Here is a 17,433-nt window from a genome sequence, read left to right on the forward strand (position 1 = left end):
AATATGAAAATGTCTTATAGGTCGGCAACGCACCCGCAGTTTTATAATGCTGTAGGTGTCCATGGGCGGCGGTGATCACCTACCATCAGGTGACCCGCATGCAGACATAAAAAAAATGACATTCATCTGTCATTTTCCCACAAAAATGTCTAAGTGACATTAGTTTTATCCAGTCCATTCACGCCAGCTCATGTAATTAACACAGTGACTTATGGAAGTCCCTGCTTCCTGTGTTCTAAAGGAATACAGTCATCATCATCATCATCATCATGTTGCAGGTACCATAGTGCGGGACAGCAGTGGTACAGTAGTGGGGGACCTGAGCGCCGAGGGTACCATGTTCGTGGCGGCGCGCGGGGGCTCCGGGGGCCGCGGGAACCGGTTCTTCCTGACTGACACAGTGCAGGTATATATTTGGGCCGATCAACTTTTTAGTGTTGCTATCCGGTCCCCGTAACTCAGGTCAGGAGAAATCAGTGGTGCACTTTGTTAGAACAATGTTTGCAATATACAGGGTGTTACATTCATATCGGTCAGTATGGGAAAGTCTGAAACTATAATACATACGAAGATGCTTTCTTAGGAAACGTGTCATCGATTTTAATAAGAAGAAAAACTGCATCCATACATTTTCAAAAACTTGTACTCAGCTCGGGAATCGAGCCCGGATGTTTTGAAAAATAAAACGTACATTATTAAAGAATATGAAATACAATGCATTTTATACATTGTAGATTCGTACTTCATAGTAACATTTATTGCTTATGTATGTCATTTATAGTAGCCTATACATAAATATATACATATATAACTGCGTATAGCTACGGGCGTGTGAGTGCAGTACTCGGTGGGGCAGTGCGTGAGTGCCAGTTGAGAACTAACTTCGTTCGACTCCGGTTCAGACCCGTTACAAATTTTATCGGGAAAGTTCTGTTAACCTACATAAACTATATATAAGAACCTACATAGTGTCTATAATTAATGAACGCGACAAAATCGTCGCTGATAACTTTTTTATGTGAACTAATTTTCATGTGAATCGTGTAATTAAACGTGTATCTATAAACATTTACTACAAAGGTTTTATTGAGAAACCCCCAAACCATCACTTGTATGACCTGCACTACCCATATCAAAATAGAAATAATATATGTTTTATTTTTCAAAATGACCGGGGTATGAATGCAGTTTTTCTTCTTATTAAAATTGAAGACATGGTTCCTAAGAACAGATCTTCGTATGTCTTATAGTTTCAGACTTTCCCATACTGACCGATATGAATGTAACACCCTGTATACTAAAAGCATGCTTAGGAGATGAACCATGAAGGAATTAACTTAAAATTGTCACAAATCCCATAAAATCATACTTTTAAGAAGAATCGGTAGTAGATTTTTGGTATTCACAAGTGATTGAATAAAATTAAAATGAAATTTGCAAAAATGAGTCATGCCTGTTCTTTTGACATCTGCACCTATGTATATAACTGTGTGTGCATGTGTTCATTATGTAACAGTTATTGATAATAAATGATTCTGATTCTGATTTTTGTTATAGTGTAAATTGAATAAAAATATAGGTACTGAGCGGAAAAAAATCTGGCTGTCAAAGTAATTTTGTACGTAAAGTGGGCCCAATTTTTTGCCGCTGAGTATATTTTGACTTTAGTTTAGTTTATTTATTCATTAAATACATCATTACATTATAATTCATTACATACATTAATGTCAGTTATAAGAATTTTTACTGAAATCGTCAAAGGTTAATAAGTAAAGTAATAATAATTTAAAAAAAATAAAATTCTAAGCATGTCATGATGCGAATGAAAACAATTAAAATAAAATTGTATTTCTTCATTTTTGTATAATAAAGCGTTTTACTTATACATACATACTTAGCAGGCATCTCGAGCAGCCCAGCCGTTCTACTGGCTCTACTCATATTGTCTCTCTCTTCGCAACAAGTTGGTTTTTTTTTTTCAGGCACCAGATATAGCAGAGATAGGTGCCACAGGGGAAGAGAACGTGTATACTCTGGAGGTGCGGTCCATGGCCCACATAGGGCTCCTGGGGTTCCCTAACGCTGGCAAGAGCACACTGCTGCGGGCCCTGACCCGCGCGCGGCCCACAGTCGCCCCCCACCCTTTCACCACTCTCCGACCTCATATAGGTAAGCAGACCGCATATATGTAAGCAGGCAGCATATAAGCAAGTAGACCGCATATAAGCAGTAGACCGCAATAAGCAAGTAGACCGCATACAGGCAAGCTGACCGCATATAGGTAAGCAGACCGCATATAGGTAAGCAGACCGCATACAGGCAAGCTGACCGCATATAGGTAAGCAGACCGCATATAGGTAAGCAGACCGCATATAAGCAAGTAGACCGCATATAAGCAGTAGACCGCAATAAGCAAGTAGACCGCATACAGGCAAGCTGACCGCATATTGGTAAGCAGACCGCATATAGGTAAGCAGACCACATATAGGTAAGCAGACCGCATATAACCAAGTAGACCGCATACAGGCAAGTGGACCGCATATAGGTGAGAAGACTGTATAAAAATAAGTAATTAAATAAATATAACGAAATAATTGCGTGAGAGCTATGGTATTAAATTTTGGTTGGTTATTAATATTTTTCCTGGAAACCTGCACAAACCTGCGAAGTAATTCAATAGTGTGTGTGAAGTTCCCGAACCGCATTGGGCCCGCGTGGGAACTACGGCCCAGGCCCTCTCATTCTGAGAGGTCTGTGCCCAGCAGTGGGGCGTATATAGGCTGAACTTAATAAAATCTTAATTAATATTTTTCAACTCGTCACCGGTCTAGAATCATTCTGTATACTTGTACGTTCATTTCGTTGTAGGTATGGTGCCATTTGACGACTACGAACAGGTGGCGATAGCTGACCTGCCTGGCTTGATACCTGGTTCGCACAAAAACCATGGTCTAGGTGAGGCAATAACCCTTGTAGGCTGTGTTTATACTTCGTTTTTTTAGCATTAGAACGAAGGCAAGCGTCCAAGCGATCTTGACGTGTCTTTTTATTGAAAAACACTTTCACTTCTCATGCTCGTAAAGTTCGTGTTTATGCTGGATGAGGTTGATGGCTTGAGGTATCCCATCTTAGGCCTCTAGGTTGGCAACGCATCTATAGAAATAGAAATAAATATGTTTATGGGCGGTGGTGATCTCTTACCATCAGGAGACCTACTTTCTCGTTTGCCATCCAGTCGAATAAAATAAAAAAAGTCGCCGAATGAAAAAGTTGAACACCTTAACCACCAGGGGTATTGCAGACGCGTTGCCAACCTAGAGGCCTAAGATGGGATACCTCACGTGCCAGTAATTTCACCGGCTGTCTTACTCCACGCCGAAACACAACAGTGCAAGCACTGCTGCTTCACGGCAGGATTAGCGAGCAAGATGGTGGTAACAAAATCATCTGCGACTGTACCTTTCTTGCTCATATCACCTATTAACCCTCGCCTCCGTCTCGGGTAAAATCTCGCGTTTTATGCCCCTCTACAGTCTACTATAATTTAATTATTCCAATATTTCAGGTATACAGTTCCTTCAACACGTCGAGCGCTGCCGCGGCCTAATCTACCTTTTGGATGGTACCGACGACCCCTTACACCAATACAGGCATCTCTCGCACGAACTGTCCCAATACAACAGTAGCCTATCCAATAGGAACAGTTGCGTGGTCATAAACAAGATAGACCTGCCTTCGGGCAGAGAGAACTTTGAGAGGGTTAAAAAGAAGATGAAAGTGATAGGTATTTCGGCGAAGACTGGATTGAATTTGTTGGAGCTTTTGAAGGAAGTACGGTTGATGTACGATGAGGGTGGGAGTTGAGTCGATGGTCAACAGAGTTCTGAAAATTAGGTTCTTAGTTTATCAGTTATTTTTAAATTTAGACCACCGGATAGCCAAATGGTTAGATAACCTACGAAGCTTGAGGTCCAGGGTTTGATTCCCGGCCGGGGCAGATATTTGTATGAATAATACGAATGTTTGTTTTTCGGGTCTTGGTCGTTTAATATGTATTTAAGTATGTATTTACCTAAGAGTATATGAGTATGTTTATCCGTTGCCTAGTACATTTATCGTATCGTGTGTTAGAAAACTTTATAGTTATATACGATTTTCTAAAACTGTACCGTCGAAAATGTAATAAAGACAGACATGGTTTTACAGGTGGTAGGACCTTGTGCATGGTCCGCCCGGATTGCTACCACCATCTTGCTCGCTAATCCTGCCGTGAAGCAGCAGTGCTTGCACTGTTGTGTTTCGGCGTGGAGAGTAAGACAGCCGGTGCAATTACTGGCACATGAGGTATCACATCTTAGGCCTCTAGGTTGGCAACGCATCTGCAATACCCCTGGTGTTGCTGATGTTTATGGGCGGTGGTGATCTCTTACCATCAGGAGACCCACATGCTCGTTTGCCATCCATTCAAAAAAAAAAAAAACATGGTATTTTATTGCATCAAAGTTTATTCAAATAAACCGAAAAGGATATATTAGGCGACGCAATAGCGTTTGTGGGTTTGATTATAGACCCGAGATTTGGCCGATGGGGTCAAAAGGTTCTCGAATGGAGTCCGCGGACCGGGAGACGAGCTGTCGGTAGGCCTCCAACAAGATGGAGCGACGACCTGGTTAAGATCGCGGGATCGCGGTGGATGCGGAAAGCACAAGACCGGTCTGAGTGGAGAGCCTTGGGGGAGGCCTATGTCCAGCAGTGGACGTCTTTCGGCTGACATGATGAACCGATTGAACGGTGCACTCCGATCTTAGGAATTTTCGTACCGTCTGTGGGTCACATTAATCTTCCGTCTGTCTATCTGTCACAGGGCTGTCTTTTTAACCGTAAAAGGACACTTTAAATGTTATGCAGTGTATTTTAGTTACTGTAGCTTCTTAAAAATAATAAAATTATAGGGGAGTTTTCATGCAACTAATGTGTTGTTTATGTTCAGCAGATGCAGAGAATTTTGTTATTATTTTAATAGCTATGCCCAGAGTTGTTAGTAAATAAATAAAATTGTTAAAACATGAGTAAAATATGTTTATTTTTAATAAAATACCTTATCAGCGGTACAATATATTGCTTAATTATGTTATCTAGTATATAATATAAGATTTCATTTAATAATATATGTATGTATAAAATACCACTATAGGTACTAACTTAGCTTAACTACATTTTAAAAATATATAAAATTTCAAAGTTTTTCATCAATCTATGTTGAATATTTTATTATATTTTTTTTCCTTTGGTATTTTTTTACATTGCACATAGTCAATTATTACTTAAATTAATTGTCCAAATTCCATGGAATAATAAAATTATTGACGATAATTATCGCTATAATACTTACTATTAATTGTCAATGATAAAATAATTATATTTCCTTGTGATATTATTAACTATGCGTAAAGTTATGTTTTGTATTTAAACACGTGAAGTGTACTTATACATATAATTACGACAGTAAGGGGCTGTTTCACCACCCATTGATTAATTTTATTTGACTGATAAATGTGATACCGTCTCCGTCTATTCCAACAAAACAAACAGAGATGGCATCACATTTATCCACCAAATAAGTTCAATTAATGGATGGTGAAACATGGGGTAAAAGCTATTTTATTCCACATTATATTGTTGCATAATAACAGGATAATTATCCGATATTTACATAATAACTATCAATGAAGATAATTATCTTGATAATTTCCAATCCTGGAACAAATCAATCAATAGTATCATGTACATTAGGCACTTAATAGGACATATCCATTTTAAAGCCATTAATATTTCTTACCTAACTAAATAAATGCATGTTTCACTGTTAAGTACCTACTTACGTCTAAAATAATTAAAATATCTAATGAGTTCCCGATCGCTCATTCAAGCTCATTAAAAGCAATCAAGGTTTACATCGTGTGATAAAATATATTATTATATCTAGTGCATAACCGTCTTTTTAAAAAAAAACGTTACACATGTATATCTATCTCACAATTTACCCAGAATATAGCTGGATAAGTTCATCTTAACACCCATGTAAGTTTTCGTGATTTCTAAATCGAGATCGACAAATGTTAAAGTATAGGTATAGTAGGAATTATTGGAGGTGTACCGATCTAGTTAACAGCCAACCTTTCGAACAAAAGGCAATGTATTCTATTATGTCTTCAAGTGCATAATCCTCAGTTTAAAATGAAATGAAATATTAGATAAAATAGGTCATTGAAATAACGACTTTATAATGTGCAATAGAGTTCATTTTAAATAAAACATTGTTGCCAGATAATGTTTTTCTAAATTGAATGCGTCGTAGACAAACAGCCTCATGGAAAAGTATTATCTGCGAACTGTATTCATTTTAGAATGCACTTTCTGGTCTACACAATAAAGTCGTTAATTCAATGAAATATTTTGTTTAATATTTCCGTTAATTTTAAACTGAGTATTATGCGGTTGAGGGCACAATAGAATACAATGGCTTTGTTCGAAAGGTGGGCTGTGAACGAGATCGGGACACCTCAAATAATTCCTACTATATTTGACCGATGTTCATCGGCTATAATTAAATAATTATCCGATAATTATTTATGTAAATAACAGTTTATGGTATATAAAACACATGACGTTAACAGATAACAAATTAGATGTTTTTTAACTTGATTATCGGATAACTATCAATGAAGATTATCTTGTTAATTTCCAACCTTGGTTTATTTGCACGCAGTAAACAGGTTGGTCAAGATCGATGATAGATGGCGCTGCAATCAAGTTTACACTATAATGAAAAGGGGTTTCTATGACACGCTAATTGGCGCTGGTATCGTGAGTCGCGTTTGTCAATTTTGACATTTGCGTCTCGTTTGTGATTGGTTAAATAAATAAATGAGCCAATCGCAAGCAAGACTGTAACGTAAAACGGACCTTTTGATACTAACGCCATCTAGCGTACCGAACACGGAAGCTACCATACATACGCGGCGGAATCATCGATGGTATCAATGGAGCTATTTTTTTTAAAATTAATTGAGTTCAAACGCCATCTAGCGACATTTCGCCTGTCTCTTGACTCCGCATTATAAGCGACGAAATACTTGTTTCCTTTCTGCTACCTCCGGATGTTTGGTGTCTCTATGTTTCTTACGTTGACTGGGTGACTTGAAAAGTTCATCTGTATCGCATTTTGTGCATTTGTACACAACGTTATTTCGGTTGTCTTCGCTTTTTCTAACTTCGTCGCTTCGTTTTTTCGCTGGCGCCGATCGCGCTTCGTTTGCGGCCTGTAGCAGCAAAGAATAAAGTAAAGAGACAGATTCTGCAAGCCAAGGCCACGTGGGATGGCGGTTAATTAAAAAAAACTAGGATTGATAACACATTTTCACTGATAAAAAATATTTGTCACTAATTGTACCCATAATTGTATTAATAATAACATTCGTACATTTTACAAATTAAATATAACCTTACCTAACCAACAAATAGTTGGAAAACGACTTCAAAGTTCAATATCTCAAAAACCACTGATTTTGATGAAACATGTCTAAAAACCATCGCTAGAAAACCTGATTTCAAATAAACAGGAACCGTATTCATATCTACCCGCACCCGATTAAAAGCTAGGGTGCCACAGACAGACACACATAGCCGTCAAACGTGTAACACCCCTTTTTTGCGTCGGAGGTTAAAAATGATGAAAATTAATTATACTTACTACCTGTGCCGAATGCACAACCTTTTTTATGTGTATGAATTTATGTTTCTATACTTTTTTACAAATTTTGAATAATTTTGTATGTTCTATTTGTCAGTCTCATTAAAGATACGTACCAGTTAACACGTGTTTTGCATTAAGTAGGCTCGCAGACCCTTAAGGCACCAGACCGTAACACTACCTATTCTTTTCTCTGTTGTGATATGTTTGTTACTGGGTTTTTGTTTATTATTACCTACTTTAATCGTCTGTTCTTAGCATCATCATCAGCCGGAAGACGTCTACTGGTGGACAAAGGTCTTCCCCTTAGAACGCCACAATGAACAACTCGACATATTAGCATAATAATATCATAGCATAGTAAATAGCAACCTCTAAACGCGTGCATTGGGTCAATTCTAGGGTAGGCAACACTAACGTCGCAGCAACGTGTCGCCACCCTCCACTAGAGTTATGGATAACGCTCATTTTCGAGGCTTAAAGACTCGAGCCCTTAAGACTTAAAGACTCGACTATATTTGACAATTAAATTGGCTTATTTTATGCGTTCAGATGCAAGAAACCGTCTTTGTGGCCTTTGAGTCGTTAGGCCTCGAGAGTCTTTAGGGTTCGAGTCTTTAAGCCTCGAAATGAGTGTTTTTCACAACATTACCCTCCACAGCAGGGTAGCAGGGTCTAGGGCAGCAGGATAGGCATTGCCTGCCCTTAAGATTGTTTTTTTTTAATCTTTTCGTATTTTTTATTTCAATTCCAAATTTTTACTTTTACGGTCATCCCGTAAAACATAAATTGAAAATACGAACAACACGCACGCACCTGCACGTGGTGTAGCAGTATAGCACGTGGCAAGGAATGCCGAGGACCTGGGTTCGATTCCCAGTGCTGGTCTTATTTTTCTGGTTTTTCTGTGCATCGGATCTATATTTCAGTTTGTATTTTCAATTTATTGCCTGCCCTGCTGCCTACTCAATGCACACGATTCCGGGTATTTCTTTTTAATGTTTTTTTTTGGGAATTAATGGTACGAGGATCGTCACAGAATGGACGCGTTTATTAGAAAACTACTGTTTACCCGCGGCTTCGCACACGTAAACATCAGGTCCAGCAGCTGAATTGAAATTCCGGGATTTTTAAAAACTCCCGTGGGAATTCACGAAAATTAAATCGTCGTTTTCAATGACGTTACATTAAAAACAATCATGGTCAAATTTCGTGACTCTAACTAAGCCCAGCGGTTATTACTACGAGATTTTAACCCTATCCCGTGAGAACATCGGGATAAAAAGTAGCCTATGTGTTATTCCAGACGTCCAGCTACCTACATACCAAATTTCATGACTAAGCCCAGCGGTTGTTATTAGAGATTTTACCCTATCCCGTGGGAATATCGGGATAAAAAGTATCATATGTTTTAATCCAGGTTATAAACTAACTTTTTGCCAAATTCATCCAAATCCGTCCAGCCGTTTCAGCGTGAAGAAGTAACAAACACACGCACTCACTCAAAAACTTTCACATTTATAATATAGTAGGAAGTAGGATATAGGATATTTTGCCGGTAAATGTCTGAACGATGATTGTTGTATTTAGAAAAAGAGACACAAGAAGTAGTAAAATTGCACATGTACCATCAATTTTCATTGAACTCACGGTACGAGTCGGTGTGTATGTTTGTTACTCCTTCACGCTAAAACGGCTGGACGGATTTGAATGAAACTAGGTATGTAGATAGCTGGACATTTGGAATAACACATAGGCTACTTTTTATCCCGATATTCCCACGGGATCGGAATAAAATCTCGAAATAACCGCTGGGCTTAGTCATGAAATTTGACATGGTTGTTTTTAATGCATCGTCAATAAAGATCACAATATAATTCCCGTGGGAATTTTGTAAAATCCCAGAATTTCAATTCAACCGCTGTATCTAACGATTTACGCGTGCGAAGCCGCGGGTAAACAATTGTTATAAAGTAAGCTACCCACCTGCGGTTTCTGATGTCTATGTTTCTTCTCGAAACCGAGATGAGACCGAAGTTTCTTCTTGAAAATACTTATACTGTCAGCATTTCGTATGTCTTCTGGTAATCCATTGAAAGCCAGTGCTCCTGCATAGCTCAGGCTTTGCTGCCCATACTTAGTGCGTTGTGTAGCAACCCAAAGCAAATTTTTGTTCCTCGTATCTCTCGAAGTTACATCCTCTGTCACTTTAAACGATAATTGTGTGATACCTCGATGTATTATCTTATAAACCAATATGCAGGTTTTATAAAATATGTTTTGCTTCATGCTCAATATTATCGCGGCGTTCAGCTTGCATTTTAAAGTGGTATGTGGTCCTTGCAGTAAAGTTTTAGAAGCTACCGCGGCTGTACCCCATACTTCTATCAAATAGTCGATGTACGGTCGGATACAGGCGTTGTAGAATACTAAACCTTGTCTTTGTGAACAGCGACCAACTGTCTTCAGATTCTCGTGAACCATCTTAAGTATTGACACTATTTTTAAAACGTGTGGTTTCCATGTAAGCTTGGAATCGAGTATCAGTCCAAAGTATTCCGCCTGAGTAGCTTCCGCTATCTCTATACCACTAAGGTACAATTTACAAGTTCTGTCTATTTTTGTCTTGTTAGTGAAAATAACATTGTGTATTTCCTTGGGGTTCATGACTAAACCACTGTCTTGAAACCATTTCGATACAGTGTTTAAATCTTGCTGTGCCTTTTCTAATAAATTTTCTACGTTTACTCCGTAATAAAATAACGTTATTTTTTCAGATGAGAGAGTAATGTCTCCATTTAATTTTAGTTTCAGCACGGCATTAGTATATATTAAAAATAATAAGTGCCCTAATATGGAACCTTGTGGCACACCTTGCTTGATGTCTCTTGGATTACTTTCAAAATCTCTTATCGCAACAATATACTTCCGATTAATAAAATATGATTTCAGAATTTGTAACGCCAAACCGTTTATACCTAAACTTTCAAGCTTCTTCAGTAAAAGTGAATGATTGACTTTATTCAAAGCCTCATTTAGGTCTATAAACAGCCCCAGTACAATTTGTTTCTCGTCAATACTCGTGTTAATTTTAGATACAAGGTCGATAGTGGGTGACACAGTATTTGGTTTCTCTCGGTAACCGTATTGGTTTTCAGTTACGTAATGTATAGGAACGAAGCAATTCAATCGCCGCCAAAGCAATTTTTCAAGAATCTTCGAAAACACTGGTAAGACTAATTCAAATGTATAATTTTTCAGTTTACCTTTCCAACCAGATTTGTGCACTGGCATGACCTTTGAAATTTTAAGACAGTCAGGAAAATAACCAGCATCAAAGCAATTGTTGATACAGGTGCTTAGGTTATTGCAGATATCTTTATTACAACCTTTAATACTTTTGGCATGGATTCCATCGATCCCTGCACTGGCATATGGATCTAAGCTGACAATGATCTCGCTGATTTCTTTTGAAGTGCAAGGTGCCATTTTAGAAAGCCGATTTAGCTGATTATTTTCTTTAGTGCTGTTAGCAATATCTGAAGGTATGTTATTATGGTCACGCGGGTTCTGATTTAGACCAGTAATTTCTGAGAAATAACTATTAAATTGTTCACATATCTCTTTACTATCTGTAATAGTTTTAGAGTCAGTAGAAAGTTTGGAAGGCACAACTTTTTTATTAAATCCGTTCTTAATGAGGGTCAAGATAGTATGTTCGCTTTTTTTTACCTCCCTTTCTTCATATTCTTTTTTATTAGCTTTATCAAACTGTTTTTGGGTTTCATTATTTGGATTTCTTTGATATTTCTGATATAATAAGTTTCTTAGCGCTATTCTTTTGCATATTTTTTCTGTGATCCAGTTATCCTGATTTAACTGTTTGCTTTCGGTTTTATTTATTATTTCAATCATAGATTCCTCACTCTTCAGCGCTCCACTAGGAGCGCTGTTTTTAACAACACTGAGACTTTTTCTCGGACTTTGCTTTATAGTTTCATTTCTTTCTCGATCCTTTGGTAATAGTTCAGGATTCTTTATTTCAATATACACCTGCCTGTGGTCAGCTAATGACGAGTCAATCAAAGCGAAGTGGTAGCCGCAAGCATCTAGATTTGAACAGACATGATCAATGATACTTATCTTCTTTTCAATGTTATTTCTTATGTTTTTACGTGTAAAATACTCCTTGCTTTTATTGTTCAATATGACAAATCCAGTGTCGCTGAGTATTTTTTGGTAATCTTTGCTTTTATCGTCTTCTAAAAGATTTATGTTAAAGTCGCCTAGTGCAATGGCACGGCGGCCTCTTTGTTTTTCTAACTGCAACTTAAAATCTCCTAGGAATGTTTTTTCGCCTGTGTTTCCAGGATAATATATGACTCCGACGTTTAAGCGAAGTTCTTCCAAGAAAACCCATAAGTAGTTGTTCCCGTTCTTATATATCCCTTCAGTGCTGTATTTTATGCCTCTGAGAATGTATGCACCTGCTCCTCCTCCAACCTTACCAGCCCTGTTGCTTAGTACAAGATGGTAGTTTTCTAATTCAAGTGACTCAGCATTACTATCATCTGTTTTAGTCCATGTTTCAGTTAGCAATATTAAGTGGACAGGTTTAGGAATCATTTTGAGTATACATTTTAATTCATCTATCTTTCCTTTTTTTTTAATGCTTTTCACGTTCGCATATAGCACGTTTAAGGATGGTTGGTCTTTCGGTAACTTGGTGTAATCATGAGTTATTTGATATGTTACATTTGTAGAATTCTTACATATACCAATTTTATTTTCATTATCTCTTTTATTTTTGTTATTAGATGTTGCGGCTTGACTTAAAGTTATGTTGTGTACCTTTTGTGCTAGTTCATCCATTGTTTTATTTTGTCCTGAAATTAAAAATAATCCCACTCATATTGTAAATGCGAAAGTTTGTAAGTCTGTTTATTTGTTTGTTACGTTTTCACGTCTAAACCGCTGAACCGATTTAGATGACATTTTGTATACAGACAATTTAAGTGCCGGGCAGGACGAATGGTTTTTATTCCGGAAAATTGCAATTCCCGCGGGATAGCGATAAACGAATTCGACGCGGACGGAGTAGCGGGTAATGACTAGTACGTAAACAAGCCTTGTTAAAAATATTTTTAATATAAGCTTTTTTGCTGACTATACCTACTTTTTGATTTTGACAACTTATTACATAGTACCTGGGCGACCGAGCTTTGCGATAAGATACGCACCTATATAATAGTAAGCTTTATTTATAAGTAAAATTTAAACAAAATAAACATTTAAATAAAAAGAAAAATAAAAAACCAAGCCGTGTCCGACCTAGATTTGAACTGTAAACCTCTTTACCCGTGCAATACTATACCGCTTAATTACTACGCTGATGGCAGAGTTAATTACTGATCTTATTACATGTTACTTAAGAAATCAGTCAGGATTTATACAGATCGCGGGGCAGATGTTTGTATGAAAAATATAAATGTTTGAGTCTTGGGTGTTTTATATATATATGTATTTAACGTATCTGTCCCATGATGAAATTTAGCTTGACATGATCCGAGCTAATTCGTGGCCTTTCCCCGAGCACACCGCTGCTAAACTCGATTTAAGGCGTAAGTTATCTCACTCTGCTCTCGGTAGTTTTATGTTCAATGTATCTAACTATTCAAGTACGAGTATGTTTATCCGTTGCCCGGTATAGGTAGAGTCATTCACGATGACGCGTGCCGTGGTTCTTATTACAATGTCATTAATGCTAATTTTGTCAAAATCACGCGTCTTCCTGGATGGCACTAGGTATTACCGATAACACAAGCTTTCAGTGGCGGCGCGTTGTACCAACACGATTTTTATGTAACGAAAATTATAACAGGATGGCATAGCTTGTGTAGACTAAATGTGAGGTGTTGTATTCGAAAACATGACTAACCCGCGCTTCTCGCATTCACAGGTTTGCCTAACGAAAATGTTTAAACCATGCCACTGCATTGCTTACTTTGGGACTCATAAATCATTTATTTGCATAAAAACATGGTACATATTTTGTGATAAGAAAGAAAGAGAGACTAGATCAATAATTAATTGGTGTCTACTGTCCCGTGATATTTATACCGGGTAGGCCATGTAACAGGAGCGAAAAATTAAACCACAGCTTCCGGTCTTCATCCAGAGCTAACTTAGCTCTACAACTTTTGAAACTAACTTGTATTGTGATTTTTATTATACTTTTAAGTCTAATTGGACAAGCAAATGTATGCTAAATTCGTTATTTTGTTACGTGACAGGAGATGTGATTTAGGCTATTGGATGCCGTACATTGTAAATACCATTTAATTTGCTTGGAATAAACATAATGATAAAATTACTTAATTTTTGAAAGTTGCAGAATTAAAGTAGTTCCATTTGAGTAGGTTGCTTTAATTTTTTGCTCCTGTTACAAGGCCCACCCGGTATTTATTTATATTTCATAGGGAAGTCGCCAGTTCGAATAAAGATGGATTAAATTGTGTGCAGCTGCAGGGGAATAAATCGCTGCGCTGTATCGTTTGGCCTTGAGCGCGGTTATCGTCGAGTGCGGGAGTGCACAAAATGATGTTATAAATAGTTATTACCAGCGGGCTACTACGAAACTCGAAACTCGAAGTTCGCGTCGTGCGGTCCCTCTGACACTTGTACTAAATAATACGAGAGCGAGAGGGACGGTACGATACGAACTTCGAGTTTCGTAGTAGCTAGCCAGGGCCGGCCATGGTCATCTGGCAGTCATGCCTTTGGTGCCTTTTTAACGCCCTTTTAGATACGACAAGTGACAAAATTACAGGTCGTGTTTTTTAGACATAAGTAGAATACTTACTACAAAATTAACCCATATGTATATTATGCCCGGTGGTTCGTTTTTGCACCGAAAAATAGGTATCAGCTAACGCGCGATTTTGCAAAAGAAATTGCTTATGTGTGACGTCTGTGCTAAAGAAGAAATCGGATACCAAAAATAGTTCTGGGCACACCTACTCGTATATGGGTTAATGATTATAATGTCATGGACAGGGATATTTGGAAATAATTCCGATCCGCATTGGCGATCCCTTACTCAAATAGCGATTAAAATGTAGTTGTGTTAAATACTTGTGATGTATAGAGATATCATATAATAATAATGTAAATCTATTTAAAAAAAATATCCCTCGTTGAGTTTCCGAACCGGTGGTAGATTTTTTTTGACATTCATGTCCTTATGTTATAGCATATATTTAATAAAGATATTTTACTTTGACTTTGATTAGTACTCACTCCTACGAGATAAGTCTATAAAAGTTAATACGCTGAGTCTACCGCGAGATTCACTCATAATACTCATATTTAATCCGGGTTTATTTAATTAAGTACACTTAGTCTAGTTTCCTTTCAAAGTCAAAGTCAAAGTCAAAATATCTTTATTCAATTTAGGCTATAACAAGCACTTATGAATGTCAAAAAAAATCTACCACCGGTTCGGAAAAACCTCTGCTGAGAAGAATCCGGCAAGAAACTCAACGAGGTATATTTTTTTTTTAAACAGTTTTACAATATTGTTAAATGATATGTATACATCACAAGTATTTAACACAACTTTATTTTTAACACAGTAGGTTCGCTATTTGAAGGGATCGCTAATGCGGATCGGAATTATTTCCAAATATCCCTGTCCATGATATAATCATTAACTTTAACTTTAACTTTAAGGGGCTACCCGAGGTTTTCATCGATTTTTGACAAGTTTTGAATCGTATCCTACTTTTGTACTACAGATAGAATTAAAAGTCAAACGGCTATCGGTTCTTCAATCTTTTATCTCCATTTTTGTCTACCGAATTTTGAAAAAAAATTAATACTTAATTTTGTATGATTCTTTTAAACATTGTCTAAAAAAACACTTATTTCGTATCTCTATTGACGTGAAAGATCTAACAGGTCGAAATCTACATATTTGGGTTCGTTTGACGTTTCTAAAAACGTGTCTAGGGTTTTCATTTGAAACTAATTAACACAAAAGTTATGGCCAGAAAACCAGTTTTTTAGCCTAAAATTGTTCAACTTTGATGCCAAATATCTCGAAGACAATGAACTTTGAAGTAAATATGGGATACTATATTGCTTAAAGCCGTTGTTGTTAATATAATCAGCTACAAAAACATTAGAAAACTAAGGAATTCAGATCAAAGATCATTGGGCCATGGGATCCCCTTAATATTATGTGTCACGGAATAATCGGAAAATTTAAATGATCTACCGTCTCCTTTATGCTCTATCTCGCTCTCTGTCGCTAGTTTTAAGCTCTACTTGGGAAAGTTTTATTCCAATCAAATCTATTGCTATTGTCAAGAAGACGTTTCTCGTTTGCCCCCTATTCCATAAAAAAAATCCAAGGCGTATTTTAAAATACGGACGAGCAGACAGACAGACAGAACCCTAATTTAAACTTATACGGAACCCTAATTAGTGAAATACATACGAGTATGTATAACATGGAAGGCGATGTTTGGAAATAATTCCGATCCGCATTGGCGATCCTTTAGGTACTTCAAATGATTCTACTATGTTAAACATGTAGTTCTGTTAAAAATCATTACATAACAATGTTAATGTTATGATAACATTGTTAGAATGGTAGCACGGTCAACGGTTGTTGCTTTGAGGATGAACTCTGGTTAAGTTCAAAACGCGTCAGTATAGAGTGATGGTGGTGATAGATGGATTTGTGTGATTGGTGTGTGTTCTTACAGCGTGGAGGTGGAGGAGCTGCGTGAACACACATTTGTTGCATAGACGTAGCTATCGTTAGGTGCGGGTTATTTTTTCATGTAACTGTACCGTCTGTGGTTATTTTTTATAGCCGAATACACCTTTTCTATCTTAACAAAGATTTGTCCATAAAAAGTCAGCAAAAAAGTTTCTAATAAAAACACACAATGAAAATGTTGAAATCAAACTAACTGAGCGACAAAAAAATTGACCCTCAAATGTATGCAGTTATAGGCAATTTTGTATGTAGTGGGACAAATTTTATGCCGCTGAGTATATTTAATTATGACTAAACACTAAACAAAACACTTACGTTTCATTTTATTCCTCTTCATTTGTTTATCGGAATGTGGTTTTGGGTCGAGCGCTTGCCATTTTCCTTATTTACTGTCAATTCTAGATAAGACGCTCGAGCGGGGAAGTTTACGGCACTATAAATACAATGTATCTGTATGAGCGTCGGTCTTACACTGCACAGTGCACACACTGATAAGGATATCATTAATTATTCATTCAATTATCATTTTTTGTAATGGCGTGCGTGGCGCCGGCAGCTGTATTGCCAGTCTATAAAATTGTTTCGCACAATCTGGTAATACCATGCACAAATCTTAAAAATACTGAAAGTTAAAAAAATACGCCCTGGAAATAATTAGGTGTTTTTTTTTTGCGGTGGCAAACTGTTTTTTTTGTTATTTTAATTCAAGAACACCGGGACTCACTTTTTGCATAAATTGGTAAGTACCTGATATTTTTCACATACCTTAATAAGTGAATTCTAGTATCGGATCGAAATGGTAGTCGCTACCGTTATTGGCAAGCCAGTAGTATTCAAGGTGCTATCTTTAATTAAACTGTCGTAACTCGATAATTAGCTTTTCATTTTATGC

At 37.2% G+C, this 17,433-nt stretch overlaps 1 protein-coding gene and 1 long non-coding RNA gene across 2 annotated transcripts; one reads left to right on the plus strand and one right to left on the minus strand.

Moving 5' to 3' along the window:
- Positions 1–278: 278 nt before the first annotated feature.
- LOC141444814 (mitochondrial ribosome-associated GTPase 2-like) lies at positions 279–4,071 on the plus strand (the record flags this gene model as incomplete). Its single annotated transcript, XM_074110475.1, is given in 4 exon segments — positions 279–406; positions 1,983–2,169; positions 2,869–2,955; positions 3,566–4,071. Coding segments are annotated over 4 exon segments (701 nt in total), but the record flags the coding sequence as incomplete, so codon positions are not given.
- An 89-nt stretch (positions 4,072–4,160) lies between these two features.
- Positions 4,161–17,274, minus strand: LOC141444815 (uncharacterized). The gene is made up of 3 exons (XR_012453214.1): positions 16,857–17,274; positions 9,740–12,639; positions 4,161–7,322 (listed from the first exon to the last, which is right to left on the minus strand). It is a non-coding gene; the product is annotated as an uncharacterized lncRNA (long non-coding RNA).
- Positions 17,275–17,433: the final 159 nt, after the last annotated feature.

Source organism: Choristoneura fumiferana, chromosome 30 (genome assembly GCF_025370935.1).
Source record: "Choristoneura fumiferana chromosome 30, NRCan_CFum_1, whole genome shotgun sequence".
NCBI classification, from domain to species: domain Eukaryota; kingdom Metazoa; phylum Arthropoda; class Insecta; order Lepidoptera; family Tortricidae; genus Choristoneura; species Choristoneura fumiferana.